General features: G+C 46.0%; 1 protein-coding gene across 1 annotated transcript; it reads left to right on the top strand.

The window, feature by feature from the left end:
* The first annotated feature begins 391 nt into the window (after positions 1-391).
* Positions 392-9,187, top strand: zgc:113307 (uncharacterized protein LOC553753 homolog). The gene is made up of 5 exons (XM_064305760.1): positions 392-518; positions 555-784; positions 1,810-2,461; positions 5,278-5,595; positions 7,691-9,187. Exons 3-5 carry the CDS (start codon positions 1,843-1,845, stop codon positions 7,840-7,842), a joined length of 1,089 nt encoding a protein of 362 aa, XP_064161830.1. The 5' UTR covers positions 392-518; positions 555-784; positions 1,810-1,842; the 3' UTR covers positions 7,843-9,187.
* Positions 9,188-17,250: the final 8,063 nt, after the last annotated feature.

Here is a 17,250-nt window from a genome sequence, read left to right as displayed (position 1 = left end):
CTCAGTGTGGAGCTCACACATCTGCTGCTTTTACACTGTTTCAAAGCATTTGACTCTGATGATGACACTGCGTGTGAAAAAACGTTTGTCTGCTTGCAATAAGGCTGAAAATCCATGTGTTCCACACTGCCACGGTTTCAGAAACCATTCATTAAAAACTTCCTTTTTATGATTCTTCTTATAACTGTTACATTATCTTGGCCTCAAATGGAAATTCATCCATATTCAACGTTTCACAAAATAGCATAACGGCAAGAGACATGAGGATATTATTTAAAGCAGAAAAACTGCCTGACGAGGTCTTTATTGGAACAAGCTTCCCTCTTCTCCTTCAGATCTTCAATTTTTTTCCTTCTTTTTTTTTTACTGCCGTGTCAGAAAACAGATTTCCACCAAATGTTGGGGCAGCGCGCTGCGTGCGCTGAGGAATCCGGTGGGACGGGCAGAGCAGCTGGGTCTGGAGAGGCCAGAGGGGTCTGGGTCCTGGCCATGCGAGGACGTGGAGACCAGCGGTGGCCGTGTGAGCGCGACACCACGCCTCGCAGAACAACCAGCGCGCCCCAGGAGAGCTAGCTCAGCACCGCTACAGGGGAGCGCTAACAACCAGGAGAGCTAGCTCAGCACCGCTACAGGGGAGCGCTAACAACCAGGAGAGGAGCTAACTCTGCACTGCTAGCTCAGCACCGCTACAGGGGAACGCTAACAACCAGGAGAGGAGCTAGCTCCGCACTGCTAGCTCAGCACCGCTACAGGGGAACGCTTACCACTGAAGAGCTGCAGGCAGGTATGTGCTCTCTTTCTCCACAGGGTGCAGATCCAGACTGCTAGGGGGGTAGGGGAGGGGTGATTTAATGTGCCCCTGCTGCATGCAGTTTATTTTGGCTGCTCTGAAACACAAATAAAAGACACTGTTTTCTTTGTCTGATAAGTATTTCTGTTCCCTGCAGTGTCAGAAGCCATGTGAATTATCTCTCAGCCCCACTGTAATTACATACACTGAGGCACTGAAGCATTGAAAACATTGGGGGAGTGTTTTGGATATTTTCAGGAAGGGAAAGAGCTGAACTGATACACTAAATTTGTTATGTCATTCAGAGAGGTCAGTTTACAATAATGCATTTTTGAAATGAGCAAAAATGGGCTTTAGTATCAGCCACGTTACATTTTAGTGTGTTACGTAATGTGTATCCTGTACAGTACATTCATGAAAAAATCAAGGAGTAACTCCAGCCAGATGGTGCAATTGACTTTAGTCTGTAGGTCCTGTCTCTCTGTAGTCTGTAGGTCCTGGCTCTCTGTAGTCTGTAGGTCCTGCCTCTCTGTAGTCTGTAGGTCCTGTCTCTCTGTAGTCTGTAGGTCCTGCCTCTCTGTAGTCTGTAGGTCCTGCCTCTCTGTAGTCTGTAGGTCCTGTCTCTCTGTAGTCTGTATGTCCTGTCTCTCTGTAGTCTGTAGGTCCTGCCTCTCTGTAGTCTGTAGGTCCTGCCTCGCTGTAGTCTGTAGGTCCTGCCTCTCTGTAGTCTGTAGGTCCTGTCTCTCTGTAGTCTGTAGGTCCTGTCTCTCTGTAGTCTGTAGGTCCTATCTCTCTGTAGTCTGTAGGTCCTGTCTCTCTGTAGTCTGTAGGTCCTGTCTCTCTGTAGTCTGTAGGTCCTATCTCTCTGTAGTCTGTAGTCTTAGAACTGAGTGGCTGAGAGAAATGTGGGAGAGTACAGAGGGGAAAAGTAAGGATGGAAATTTATGTCACCAGAAATTACTTTTTGGACAAAAGCAAAATGAGCTGAAATGTGTGTTTTGTTGGCATGGCGTGTTTAGGGTGCAGAGCGGGAGAACGGGCTGGAGCTCGTTATGGACGCCAGGCCCACTGTGCTGCTGCTGTCTGTGTTTGGGCTCATCTGGGCCTCCACCCTGGACCATGACTATGGGGGGGTTCCCGTCTGGATCGACCGGGCCCGGGGGGAGCCCAGCGTGCTCAGCCTGCGGGGGCGCATCCTGGGCGGGTACCAGGCCGTGGAGGACGAGGGCTGCCCGGCGGAGTGTGACTGTCCCATCCAGTGGCCCTCGGCACTGTACTGCGACCAGCGGGGGCTGGGCAGCGCTCCAGCCAGCCTGCCAGCCGGGACCCAGTACCTCTTCCTCCAGAACAACAACATCTCCGGACTGCAGCCCGACGCCTTCAGCAACGCCACCCAAATGCGCTGGCTCTTCCTGGATCGGAACCAGCTGCTGAGCGACCGCCTGCCGGACGCCTTGCTGGCCAACCTGTCCCGGCTGGAGAACCTCTTCCTCAATCACAACCGCCTGACGGAGGTGCCCTCGGGGCTGCCGGGGGGGCTTAAGCAGCTCCGGCTCGCCCACAACCGCATCGGCCGGATCCCCCACGGCGCCTTCCGAAACCTCCCCCACCTCTCCCTGCTGCTGCTCCAGGGAAACCGGCTCAAGGTGTTGGGAAAGGCTGACTTCACAGGTAGGTTGCTCTCAAACGAGTCGTTTGTGGCTCTTGGGTTTGTTTAAGCATGAGGCCGCACCCACACAGCCTTCGTTCTGTCAGTCCTACCTCAGTGCGCTGTGTCTGGCAGAGAATGGCCTCCCTCACTACACCTACCCCTAATCCGAACCCTACCCCTAACCCTAACCCTAACCACTAACCCTAACGCAAACCCTAACCTGAACCCGAACCCAAACTCGAACCCTAACCCTAACCCTAGCCCTAGCCCTAGCCCTAAACTTACCCCTACCCCTAACCCTAACCCTAGCCCTAGCCTTAGCCCTAGCCCAAACCCTAGCCCTAGCCCTAGCCCTAGCCCTAGCCATAACCCTAGCACTAGCCCGAGCCCTAGCCCGAGCCCTAGCCCTACCGCTACCCCTACCCCTAACCCTAGCCCTAGCTGTAACCAAAAGCGTAACCCTGGCTGTAACCCTAACCCAACCCCTAGCTGAAATCCTAACCCAAACCCTAGCTGTAACCCGACTGCTAACCCTAGTTCATTGCCTAACCCTAACCCTAACCGTAGCCATAACCCTAACCCTAACCCTAGCAGAAACTCTAACCCTAACCCTAGCTGTAACCCTAACCCTAATCCTAACCCTAGCTGTAACTTTAACCCAAACCCTAGCTGTAACACTAACCCTTACCCAAGCGGTAACCCTAACCCAAACCCTAACCCTAGCTGAAACCCTAACCTTAACCCTAGCTGTAACCCTAACCCTAATCCTAACCCTAGCTGTAACCCTAACCCAAACCATAACTCTAACCCTAGCTTTGGGAGAGGCTGACTTCACAGGTAGGTTGCTCTCAAATGAGTCGTTTGTGGCTCTTGGGTTTGTTTAAGCATGAGGCCACACCCACACAGCCTTCGTTCTGTCAGTCCTACCTCAGTGCGCTGTGTCGGGGAGAGAATGGACTCCCTCACTAACCCTACCCCTAACCCGAACCCTACCCCTAACCCTAACCCTAGCCCTAGCCTTACCCCTACCCCTAACCCTAACCCTAGCCCTAGCCTTAGCCCTAGCCCAAACCCTAGCCCTAGCCCTAGCCCTAGCCCTAGCCCAAGCCCAAGCCCTAGCCATAACCCTAGCACTAGCCCGAGCCCTAGCTCTACCCCTACCCCTACCCCTAACCCTTGCCCTAGCTCTAACCAAAAGCGTAACCCTGGCTGTAACCCTAACCCAAACCCTAGCTGAAATCCTAACCCAAACCCTAGCTGTAACCCTACTGCTAACCCTAGCTCATTGCCTAACCCTAACCCTAACCGTAGCCATAACTCTAACCCTAACCCTAGCTGTAACCCTAACCCTAATCCTAACCCTAGCTGTAACTTTAACCCATACCCTAGCTGTAACACTAACCCTTACCCAAGCTGTAACCCTAACCCAAACCCTAACCCTAGCTGAAACCCTAACCTTAACCCTAGCTGTAACCCTAACCCTAATCCTAACCCTAGCTGTAACCCTAACCCTTATCCAAGCTGTAACCCTAACCCGAACCCTAGCTGTAACCCTAACCCTAATCCTAACCCTAGCTGTAACCCTAACCCAAACCATAACTCTAACCCTAGCTTTGGGAGAGGCTGACTTCACAGGTAGGTTGCTCTCAAACAAGTCGTTTGTGGCTCTTGGGTTTGTTTAAGCATGAGGCCACACCCACATAGCCTTCGTTCTGTCAGTCCTACCTCAGTGCGCTGTGTTTGGCAGAGAATGGGCTCCCTCACTAACCCTACCCCTAACCCGAACCCTAACCACTAACCCTAACGCAAACCCTAACCCAAACCCAAACTCAAACCCTAACCCTAACCCTAGCCCTAGCCCTAGCCCTAACCCTAGCCCTAACCTTACCCCTACCCCTACCCCTAGCCCTAACCTTAACCATACCCCTACCCGTACCCCTAACCCTAACCCTAGCCCTAGCCTCAGCCCTAGCCTTAGCCCTAGCCCAAACCCTAGCCCTAGCCCTAGTCCTAGCCCAAGCCCAAGCCCAAGCCCAAGCCCAAGCCCAAGCCCAAGCCCTAGCCCTAGCCCTAACCCTAACCCTAACCCTAGCCCTAGCCCTAGCCCTAGCCCTAGCCCTAGCCCTAGCCCTAGCCCTAGCCCTAACCCTAACCCTAACCCTAGCCCTAACCCTAGCCCTAGCCCTAGCCCTAGCCCTAACCCTAACCCTAACCCTAGAGCTCACCTAACCCTAACCCTAACCCTAACCCTAACCCTAACCCTAGAGCTCACCTAACCCTAATCCTGGAGCTCAGAGCTTACCTAACCCTAATCCTGGAGCTCAGAGCTAACCCTAACCCTAACCCTGGAGCTCTGAGCTAACTCTAACCCTAGAGCTCAGAGCTAACCTAACTCTAACCCTGGAGCTCAGAGCTAACCTAACTCTAACCCTGGAGCTCAGAGCTAACCTAACCCTAATCCTGGAGCTCAGAGCTAACCCTGGAGTTTAGAGCTAACTCTAACCCTGGAGCTCAGAGCTAACCTAACTCTAACCCTGGAGCTCAGAGCTAACCTAACTCTAACCCTGGAGCTCAGAGCTAACCTAACCGTGGAGCTCAGAGCTAACTCTAACCCTGGAGCTCAGAGCTAACCTAACTCTAACCCTGGAGCTCAGAGCTAACCTAACTCTAACCCTGGAGCTCAGCGCTAACCCTAACCCTGGAGCTCAGAGCTAACCCTAACCCTGGAGCTCAGAGCTAACCCTAACCCTGGAGCTCAGGCCTAACCCTTATCCTGGAGCTCAGGACTGAAGACCCGGCCCCTCTCTTTCCACTCACTGCCTCCCTGTCGCCTCAGGCCTGTCATCCGTCATCCTGCTGGACCTCAGTCACAACCTCCTGGAGGTGTTCCCCAAACACCTGCCCCCGTCCGTGCAGCAGCTGTACCTGTCCCATAACCAGCTCCGGGGCCTGTCCCGGGACAGCCTGCGGGGCTTCCAGAGCCTCCGTTACCTGCGTCTCAGCCACAACCAGCTGCACAGCCCGGGCCTGCCGCCCGCGGCCCTCAACCTGTCCTCCCTGGTGGAGCTGGACCTCTCCTACAACCTGCTCACCTCCACCCCCGTGGTGCCTAATACGCTCCTCTACCTGTACCTGGAGGCCAATCTAATCCATGGTAAGATATGCTTCCTTAGAATGACCCAAACATACATGAGTCACAGTCTTGTTATTGGTCATTGGTCAGTCATTTGCTGATTAAAAGCATTTGGAGACAGGTCATGTTGAGAGAAGCATGGGGAGTTGTTTGAGTTTTGGTTAAATCATGTATTGGCAGCCATTGCAGAATAGTCCGTTTTTCCTCTTTTTTTGAAAAGGGTGGTTTTACATTTACAAATCAACTGCACACTTCAGACAAATGTGGAAAATGGAAAATGAAGATAAATACTCAGTTTTAATGGAAATGCAATAAAGGCAATGACATATCAACAGGATATGAGCTGACAAATGATAAAATCTTATTTGGCTGGGAACCATGTTTCAGTCACATTTTTGGCAAAAGAGAAATATCATCCAATGACTCCCATCTGCTGGGATAGTCAAGCACAATGACCCACAGCACAGTCTGCTGAGAGAGTCAAGCACAGCACCCCACAGCACAGTCTGCTGGGAGAGTCAAGCACAGCACCCCACAGCACAGTCTGCTGGGAGAGTCAAGCACAGTCTGCCCCACAGCACAGTCTGCTGGGAGAGTCAAGCACAGTCTGCCCCACAGCACAGTCTGCTGGGAGAGTCAAGCACAGTCTGCCCCACAGCACAGTCTGCTGGGAGAGTCAAGCACAGTCTGCCCCACAGCACAGTCTGCTGGGAGAGTCAAGCACAGTCTGCCCCACAGCACGGTCTGACGCACAGGGAGACTCGGCTCTGTTTGCGGTTGGCAGCCAGTCTTCCAGCATCCAGCAGATGGACCGGAGGAGGGTCGGGCCTTGGGTGCTGAGTTCACTGCTTCTATAAACAACCAGCTAGTTTAGGTGGGTGGGGTTTCAACATATGGCCTGCAAACTGCCAATTCCGCCACACACTGCACAGGCCAATTCCACGGGACATCTGTGCTCTGCGTGAGATCAGAGCCCAGGTGGCCAGCTCTGAAGGTTCTGCAGGGAGTTCGCAGATGTGCCCTGAGACTGCTAGCCATAGCGTGGCCACTGAACGTGCATAGATAGAGCTCCTGGCCACACTTCCTTCAGGTAGAAGTAGGGGTGGTGTCAAGAGGCAAGGCGCAGTCTTTCTTAAAATATGATTGGCTGAGAATTTGGATTTGTTGAAGAATAGAAATGGAAAAAATGATGGTGTGACGTGATCCTTGAAAAACCAAACCCATTTGTCAGCTGCGTCATTGCTCTGTTTGAAGGGGGCGTGGATTCAGGATGCGGGGAGGAAGATGTGAAGGAAAAGGGAGTTAGCTGGGGGGAGGGGGGGTTGGTTGGTCTGGGAACATCTGCAAGCCATCCACCAGGGGAACCCTTGTGCACCAGGAGCCCAATATGTTCTTTCTCTGTCCTCATTGTGGTCTGCTGGCGTTGGATGTTAGCACTCCATGCTAGTACTGGATGCTACCAGTAGATGTTAGCACTGGATGCTAGGGCTGGATTACAGAGGCCATTCATAACAGACTAGACTCCAGTCAGGCACATCAGTCTTGATTAATGCAAGCCGGAGGGATACAGCACTACCTCACTGGTGAACACTTCAATTATTTGCCACATTCAATTCCACTATTTATTTCTGGGAAAAGCATAAATGGCTTGACTGTTCTACTTGACACAAATCATCTGGTGGTGTGTTTATAACTCTCAGGAAGGTCAGGAAGACGACTGGTCTTTTGAGATGTGTCCTCGTCTGCTGGATCTGCGTGTTCCGTGCACAGATCCAGCAGCCGTGACTGCAGCCGTTCGGGCATCCGCTGACAGCTGCTCGAACCCGCGCCTCAGAGATCCATCACCTGACAAATCCCAACTCCTCTGCTTTCTCACCGTCTGCTTTACACACAAAACAATGTGTGAGATCTAAAAAAAAAAAAAAAACACTGGTGTCTCTGGTTCTATTTACTTGAATTTATGTGTGTGTTTATTTTAACATGTTTATATTTTTAGCACAGTACATCAGGTAAAACCTGTCTTTACTGCACAAACTGAGCTGACTGTGTCACTGTGTTGGTGTTCAGGTGAGTGTTCAGCATTCCTGGCTTTGAACCCTTTTCTTGTTCCCCCTAGAGTTTAATGTGACAAGTTTCTGCAGGACAGTGGGTCCGCTGGACTACTCCCGCTTGAGAATCCTCAGGTTAGATGGGAACAAGATGGACTCCCACCAACTGCCCCCAGACTGGGTGATGTGCCTGCGAGTACTGCATCATCTGTATATATAACCGGTGTCTCAGCGGAGTCTCAGTGCTGTCTCAGTGGAGTCTCAGTGCTGTCTCAGTGGAGTCTCAGTGCTGTATCAGTGGAGTTTCAGTGTTGTCTCAGTGGAGTCTCATTGCTGTCTCAGTGGAGTCTCATTGCTGTCTCAGTGGAGTTTAGTCTCATTGCTGTCTCAGTGGAGTCTTGTCTCATTGCTGTCTCAGTAGAGTCCAGTCTCATTGCTGTCTCAGTGGAGTTTAGTCTCATTGCTGTCTCAGTGGAGTTCCAATACTGTTTCATTTCTGTCTCAGTGGAGTCTCATTGCTGTCTCAGTGGAGTTTAGTCTCATTGCTGTCTCAGTAGAGCCCAGTCTCATTGCTGTCTCAGTGGAGTTTAGTCTCATTGCTGTCTCAGTGGAGTCTCAGTGCTGTCTCAGTGCTGTCTCAGTAGAGTCTAGTCTCATTGCTGTCTCAGTGGAGTCTGGTCTCATTGCTGTGTCAGCATAGTCTCACTGCTATCTTAACAGAGGCTGCACTTCCTTTTGCATGAATATAGCTGATTTTAGAACGGTGCTCCCCTATTGTTTGTGTATAATGAAAACAGCCATGCGCACATAAAAATAATCTTTAGATTAGACCTCAGCATTTTAACTGCTCTAAGTCGAAGGTTTCTGCATTTTAATAAATCATTTTCACATGTCAGTGATGAACTAATTTAAGAACTGACAAATGAGCTTGTCCAAACTGGAGTATTTAAAACTCCTGCTTACTTACCTTTTACACACAGGTGAAATAATCATTTTACAGTGCTCTACGGCGTATTCTTTGTGATGCCAGTGCCATGCATTTAGTGCAGTTCAACCCCAGCCTAATGCCCAGAGACACCTCTGTCTGAGCCACTTCACCATGGTGACAGCCCTTCGTATTGAAGGCATTATTTCAGAATTACAACGTAGTCTCACTAGTCTCTATACCTGTCTCAGCTATCCCACCACATTCTAGTCTGAGTGTGACCACACACACACACACACGCACGCATGCACATGCACACACCCACACGCACACTCACACGCACACACACACTCACACGCCCACGTGCATACACACACAGGCACACACCCACACGCACACCCACACGCACACTCACACGCACACACACACACACACATGCACACGCACACGCACACGCACACGCACACAGACACTCACACTCACACTCACACGCACACACATGCACACACACACACACACACACACACACACACAGTTTAAGCACCAGCCTCATCCCAGCCCTCACACACACTAGCACTGTGCAGCCCACACAAAGACTGCTTTAGCAGGACTGTGAAATGGTTGTTGCAAGGAACTCCTCCTTTGAAACTATACATAAAAGTAGCATCTGCCTAGGGGTTAAAATGCATGGATTTCTGCAGGCTGCGGGGCAGAGACATGACTCACTGTGGCTTCAGAACACCCGGAGATTCAGCCATTACATCACCCTGGAAGGCGCTCTGCCTGGGTGTGCGATGCACAGAGCACAGCTGCCTTCTCGATCTAAAATATTCCATTCCGCTTGCGAGTCATTTCATACACACTCGTATACAAAGACAAACATACACACACACATGCATTTGTGAGCACATTTTCAAGAATGCGCCAGCTCTTTGTTTATTGTGTGTTATAAGGGTATATGTACAACTGTGTATGAAGTCTGTTATTTTTAATTTTAAAAGCCTTTTATTCTTGATGTTTGTATAAGGCATTTTATTGTTAATGTTGCTTTTTTAGATGGCTAATTTCTTATAACAAGGAATCACATAATGTAAAGAAATATTTCCCAAATCAGGAGAAAATATGTTTTTTAAAAATAAATTAAATAAAGTATGGACCATTGCTAATATTTTATGCCTGATAATGGCTGCTTGCCTTTTCCTTGAAAAGACTTTAGCCAAATTAAATGTGATATTTAGAATGACCTTTGGTGACATTTTTAAGAATGCAGTCAGTTAATGTCTTGAGGCTCACAACAGTAGTGTGTGGAATTGAGTGTAAAAAACAGTTTTCAGTTTCTCTTATGAATTTAAACCATGGAGTGGAGTACAGGTCCGTATTCCTCCCCTTCCAGGACTACTTTATAAACTGGCCCTGGAAACAATAACATATTTTTCACATGACACAAGTTCCTTAGTGTCCCGCCAAAGCAGTTTTCAGTTAGCTCCATGGCAACACTGTTTTGCAGCTCAGGTTGCATTCGCAGAGCCTGTGTGTTTGAACAGGTCCCTTACCTTCAGAACCACCGTGCAGAGCCTGTGTGTTTGAACAGGTCCCTTACCTTCAGAACCACCGTGCAGAGCCTGTGTGTTTGAACAGGTCCCTTACCTTCAGAACCACCGTGCAGAGCCTGTGTGTTTGAACAGGTCCCTTACCTTCAGAACCACCGTGCAGAGCCTGTGTGTTTGAACAGGTCCCTTACCTTCAGAACCACCGTGCAGAGCCTGTGTGTTTGAACAGGTCCCTTACCTTCAGAACCACCGTGCAGAGCCTGTGTGTTTGAACAGGTCCCTTACCTTCAGAACCACCGTGCAGAGCCTGTGTGTTTGAACAGGTCCCTTACCTTCAGAACCACCGTGCAGAGCCTGTGTGTTTGAACAGGTCCCTTACCTTCAGAACCACCGTGCAGAGAATGAGGGTGCTGCCACAATGTACTGCTCAAACATAGGTACTGTTCCACATAATGCACATTGTTTCAAATGTAAAATTTGTAATTTACCACTGTTTTGGATTCAATAAAGTGTTTCATTTTTTTTTCTCTCGATTTGTGTCCTTTTAATTGATGTGTTATTGAAATTCATTTGGGCCTTATAAATGCCTGGTGTTTCGAGCCCCCGAGACCTTTACGCTAATCTTGAGTGGCAGCTCTCTTCAGTAAAGCTTCTCTTAATTTATGCAAGTGAAGGGAAGTTTAAAAATGAATCCTCTTGTTAGAAACACATGAGAAAATGTCTGGCCCAAATATAGTGAAACCAGGACACGTAAACCTTTAGTAATAAATGTCTCTGCAGTCCCTTGTTGTTGGGTTAGATGTTGTTGTGTTTGATGTTGTAGGGTTAGACGTTGTTGGGTTAGATGTTGTTGGATTAAACATTGTTGTGTTTGATGTTGTTGGGTTTGGCTTTGCTAGGTTTTTAAAACCTTTTGTGGTACATTTCTGGGTTAAAGTGACAGCCAGGCTGTTAATGAGGACAGAGCGACTTTCAGAAAAGCAAACCGTCTGGAGGCAAATGAGTGTATTCAGTTAGAGTCCTCTTCATCATTCATCACCTTCATCATCGCCTCCTGACCACCGACTGCTGAGTGACGTAGAAAATGGAAAAAAAAGGGAATGTTTTGATCAGACACAGCTTCCAGGCTGTGAGCCCGACTGGCAGCAGCACTCAGACTTCCTTTCAGCTGGAATATCTGGAGTCATCATAAGGGAAAAACAGGAACATCCATATTAAGGCCAGGTCACTCTTTCCCTGGGGGGACAAGGGGGGAGGGGGCACGAGGGGATGGGGGACGAGGGGATGGGGGAGAGCTTGCACTGTACATAAGACACTGTTAGAGAGATGCAGTGAAGCCACGTGTGATGTTTTCTGTGCAGTGAATGCTACGTGTACCCACACAGTTTTTACAGCACATACATTAAGCTACGGAGTAAGCATAGAGTATGGCAACACTAGCAGGCTAAGGCTAGTTAGGCAGGCAAGGCAATGGAAAGTTTGCTAATAAGATAATTTACCATGAAATCACAGACATTCTTATTCAGAGCAACTTAGTTTGGAAAGAATATAAATACAGTCCATTATCTAACATTACATAACAGGCAATTTTCTATAACTGTTTCCTAAGAGAGAAAATGCACTTAATTAGAAACACTAAAAGCATATTACTCACTTATACGCACAGTCTGTAAAGCAGGCCTATGCCAGGTTTAGTGATAGATCATAATTTGGCCTTTTTCCATGTTGGCTGCATGCTTTTTAATTCCGGAACTGCTTTGCTTGTTTCAAAGACTTTGTGAGCGGATGACATGACCAACAGTTTTGTATACATTGAGATATTACATGAACTTTTAATGCTATAAATTATCAATGGAACTGGGACAAACACCTGCTTTATAAAGACTAAATAAATATTAAGAGCTTGTTTATGTAATGTTTAAGACTAGAGGTAAGTGTGCACTTATTCAGTATTCATGCAATATGATTGGACTTAACCAATTACTTACTTTATTGAATTTTACAATATGCTTATATATTAACCATGTACCAGTCACATATAGAATCATTATTTATTATTATTATTATTATTATTATTATTATTATTTATTTACCCAGGGGAACCTATTGAGACCAAGGTCTCATCTGCGATGGTGCCCTGGTTACAAATATTCATACAGTGATAAAAAACAATACAAATCATTAAAACAATAAAATCATAAGAGCAATATAATCATAAAAACAATGCAAACTGTAAAAACAATACAATCAAAAACAGTACAAGAACATTATTCATCAATAAATTCAAGCTGATAAACGTTATGGCAATCATGTCATTTATAAAACACTTTTTGACCGTTTTCTTCAGTTTGGGATTGGCCACATTGTTGTGTGTAAGTGTCGAACTGTACGTGGACACCTGACATCCAAAATTATGGGCATTAATATGGTGTTAGTCCATCCTTTGCTGCTATGACAACCTCCACTCTCCTGGGAAGACTTTGTATTTGATGTTGGTGCATTGCTACAGGGATTTGCATCCAATCAACCAGAAGAGCATTAGTGAGGTTGAGCACTGCTTCTGCAATTAAGCCTGGCTTGCAGCTTTCCAATTGATCCCAAAGGTGTTGGATGGGGTTGAGGTCAGGGCTCTGTGCTGGCCAGTCAAGTCCTTCCACACCATTCTCAACAAAACAATTTCTACATGGACCTCGCTGTGTGCCCGGGGGTATTGTCATGCTGAAAAAGTAAAAGAACCTTCTCCAAACTGTAGGTGGAAGCTCAGAATCATCTGGAATGTGATTGTATGCTGTAGGATTTGTCTTCACTGGCATGAAGGGGCCGAGCCCAAACCATGAAAAATATGTGTAGAACAAAGGGTGTCCAGACAGTTTTGGTCATATAGTGTATCTTTTGGTGCCTGGTTATTATAAGGGGAGAATTATCTCTGCTCAGAAATAAAAACATTTAAAGTTCTTATATTGTGAGTTCGTATCCTTCTGATTGAAAAAATGACACTTAAAATAATTTTTTATTTGCTTAACTTTTTGAACACACAATATGATGCTGATGTATAGTGTGGATTTCCACTTTAACACATTATTCATGCCACATTTCTTAAAACACAATGGGCCTCATTCACCAATATCTTCCTAAGTTTTTTCTTAAATTTGTTCTTAAGAAAGATCCTAAGAAAAGTTTATGTCAGTGTGGTGTGGGGATGGCTGGTTTAAGCAGCCACACCTGCCCTGGGTCAAGCTAATTAGACCTGGCCAATTGGATAATGGGTTAAGAATTAGATAATTGGCCAGGCTAATTGGACCCAGGAACAGGAGTGGCTGCACCTGTGCGTAGTGAGGTAATCACTGCGCACAGGTTAAATCTGCCATCCCCACCCACATCAGGAGCTTCGGTCATGACTGGTTTACATCTGCTCATTTGGCGTTACCATCTTGCCAAACCCTCGTGGAATAAATGTGGACTGTTTTAACATCATCTCCCTGTGTCTCTGTGCTGGAGGGCCCCAAGGAAAGCCACTTCGGTGGCCTGTGGCAGGTGTGTTTGCCACAGTGGCGCCCAACGTGGGGCTCCTCCGGCACGGCAAAGAGGCACAGGAGGGCCAGCCAGGAAGCACACTGGAGGAGGGGCGGCTGAGGTGTTCCCGACAGGGCTTCGGGTGGATCCTCCGGGCCAAAAATGGGGGGCTGAAGATGACCAGGGAGGGGAAGGAGGCAATCCTCAGCTGGGATGCTGAGGAGCTGCACCTGGCCGAGAAGGCAGGTCAGCGACGGGCGGTGCACGAGAGGTGGTCGCGCCGTGAGCTGGACTTGGCCGGGAAGGCGGGTCAGCCACGGGCGGCGCACGAGCGGTGGCCGCGCCGTTTTGCTTCCTTTCTCGTCCGTTTTGGTTGTTTTTAGTTCTTTGTTTTGGCCTGGTTGGTTTGCCCGGAGCCCATGAGGGGATAAGCCTGCAGCCGCCTGCCAGCAGAGCCGACTGGCGGCCACCACAGCCACGAGGGTTCCTGGTCCCCAGCACCACAAGGCCAGTCCACCAGCCCACCAGCCCAGCCACCCCACCACAGCCCCTGGAACAGCCCAAGCCGGTGACGCCCCCACCAGCCAGCAGAGCAGCCCAGGACTTCCCGTGCTCCAGGAGGGAGGAGGAAGAAGGGCTGCCTTGTCATCTGAAGGAGGGTCGCCGCATGTACTGGACTGTTCCGGGGCCCCCCACCCTGACTTTATTTTTTTAGCATGTTTTTGTTTTTGTTTGTTGTCTTTTGCTTTGGGAGTGTGGGGGTGGGGGTGGGGGTGGGGGGGGGGGGGTAGGCTTCGGCCAGTGATTCTCCCTGGCCTCAGTTTGGCGTTGGGGGTATGTGGTGTGGGGATGGCTGGTTTAAGCAGCCACACCTGCCCTGGGTCAAGCTAATTAGACCTGGCCAATTGGATAATGGGTTAAGAATTAGATAATTGGCCAGGCTAATTGGACCCAGGAACAGGAGTGGCTGCACCTGTGCGTAGTGAGGTAATCACTGCGCACAGGTTAAATCTGCCATCCCCACCCACATCAGGAGCTTCGGTCATGACTGGTTTACATCTGCTCATTTGGCGTTACCATCTTGCCAAACCCTCGTGGAATAAATGTGGACTGTTTTAACATCTTCTCCCTGTGTCTCTGTGCTGGAGGGCCCCAAAGAAAGCCACTTTGGTGGCCTGTGGCAAGCGTGTTTGTCACAGTCAGATTCACGAAGTGTTCTTAAACCGCAGAATTGTTTGCACATATGTTCTTAAAATGATGAATCCCACTGTCCTCGTAAATGGAAAGCGCGTGCCAGTTGTTCCTAATTAGCATAGGTAAACGCCCCGCCAATCCTCATAAAAGGGCATGAGACTGCAGGGCCGTGTGCACACACACAAATCGAAAAGAAAAGTTGAGAGCGAATGTCTATAATGCCCAAACGAAAATCTAAAGACGATGGAGCACTGGACTCCAAACATAAGAAAAACGTCAGTAGTTCTGAAGTGGAGATATTGCTGCAGGTGCTTAGTTTGTATTCAAAATTTAAACATTTGCTTTTGTAGTATAGACCAAACATTGCATAATTGAAACCCCCAAAAGTAAAAGGTCACTACAATGGTTTGATTTTTATCATTTATTTACAGATGAACTCCCGCTGAGGCAAACACCCTCTGAGACAAAAACTGGCACCTTAATGCTTTGTAAAATAATGAAAATAATTATTAAAAAATATTATAAATGATAAAAATATAATTGTAATTTAAATCCTATAATATTATTATTTGCTCTTGAGTGTGCATAGATTCTGTTCTTACCTAAGAAAAAATCCCAAATAAGAAAACATTGGTGAATGTCAGAATCTTTGTGAAAACGGCGTTAAGTGGGTTTTAAGAAGAAAATTCTTCTTAAGAACGGTTGGTGAATGAGGCCCAATGTTTGTGATCTAAATATTACTCAATCCATTGGAGTAAAAAAAACTGAAACACATGGTTCATATAAGAGTTTTTCAAACAGTGAAAAAATGACGTTTAAAATTTGTTTTTGCACTTTTTCCTTGTTTGGACATAAGACTATAGTCTTATGTATCGTTTTGTTTAAAAAAACATATTGTTCTTCATGGATATTGTTTTAAAAAAATCGATTCCTTTATTTCACCATTATTGAGACAAAAACATTATTTTCCGCTGAAAAACATTGTATATCACAAATATAATTAAACACATTTGTATTCCTTTATTGCAACATAAACATGATTTCCTATCCATCTGAATAAGAAATCAAACATTTAAAACATTTCATAATTTTTCACTTTTTGGACATAAGACTATTGTCTTATGTATTTTATTCTTTAGCACTGAAACGAATTTTTGCCAGAAAGTTTTTTTAAAAAATGTGCCATCTCCGATTTAAGCATGTTTGTGAAATAAACAACATTTGCTATCCATCTGAATAAAAAACAACCTTTACATTTTTTTCTCATTTTTTACTTTTTGTACATAAGACTATAGTCTTATGTATTTTCTTCTTTTCCTGTGAAACACATTTTGTGCCATAAAATTTTTTAAAAATCTGTGTCACCTCTTATTTTACCATGATTGTTATATAAACAATATTTCTTATCCATCTGAATAAGAAAACAAACATTAAAAACATTTCATCATTTTCACTTTTTAGACATAAGACTATAGTCTTATGTATGTTCCTGTTTTCCACTGAAAAACATTTTATATCACAAATGTAATTAAACACATTTGTATTCCTTGATTTCACCTTTATTGCAACATAAACATGATTTCCTATCCATCTGAATAAGAAATCAAACATTTAAAACATTTAAGCATTTTTCACTTTTTGGATATAATGCTGTATAGTTTTATGTATTTTCTTTTGCATTGAAACACATTTTTGCCAATTAGTGTTTAAAAAACATGTGCTGTCCTATTTAAACATGGTTGTGAAATACACAACATTTGCCATCGATCAGAATAAAAAAAACAACCTTTAAAATTTTTTTCTCATTTTTTACTTTTTGCACATAGGACTATAATTTTATCTATGTTCCTGTTTTCCACTGAAAAACATTTTATATCGCAAATGTAATTAAATACATTTGTATTCCTTGATTTCACCTTTATTGCAACATAAACATGATTTCCCATCCATCTGAATAAGAAATTAAACATTTAAAACATTTCATCATTTTTCACTTTTTGCGCATAAGGCTATAGTCTTATGTATTTTATTCTTTTCTTCTGAAACACATATTTCAACATAAATTTTTTTTAAATATGTGTTGCCTCTTATTTTACCATGATTGTTCTATAAACAATATTTCCTATCCATCTGAATAAGACAACAAACATTAAAAACATTTCATCATTTTTCACTTTTTAGACATAAGACTATAATCTTATGTATGTTCCAATTTTCCACTTAAAAACAATTTGTATCACAAATGTAATTAAACACATTTGTATTCCTTGATTTCACCTTTCTTGCAACATAAACATGATTTCCTATCCATCTGAATAAGAAGTCAAACATTTGAAACATTTCATCATTTTTCACTTTTTGGACATAAGACTATATAGTCTTATGTTTTTTCTTCTTTTGCATTAAAACACATTCTTGCCAGATTGTTTTTAAAAAAAAAACGTGC

This window comes from Anguilla rostrata, chromosome 13 (genome assembly GCF_018555375.3).
Source record: "Anguilla rostrata isolate EN2019 chromosome 13, ASM1855537v3, whole genome shotgun sequence".
Taxonomy (NCBI): Eukaryota; Metazoa; Chordata; class Actinopteri; order Anguilliformes; family Anguillidae; genus Anguilla; species Anguilla rostrata.
This window is presented reverse-complemented; position numbering and strand designations above follow the sequence as displayed.

What these genes read in the sequence shown, in the direction of transcription:
- zgc:113307 (XM_064305760.1), top strand. Translation starts at nt 1,843, where the DNA reads ATGGACGCCAGGCCCACTGTGCTGCTGCTGTCTGTGTTTGGGCTCATC. An exon ending in GGGAAAGGCTGACTTCACAG is followed by an intron (nt 2,462 to 5,277) that starts GTAGGTTGCTCT and finishes CTGTCGCCTCAG; the next exon opens with GCCTGTCATCCGTCATCCTG. An exon ending in GGAGGCCAATCTAATCCATG is followed by an intron (nt 5,596 to 7,690) that starts GTAAGATATGCT and finishes TGTTCCCCCTAG; the next exon opens with AGTTTAATGTGACAAGTTTC.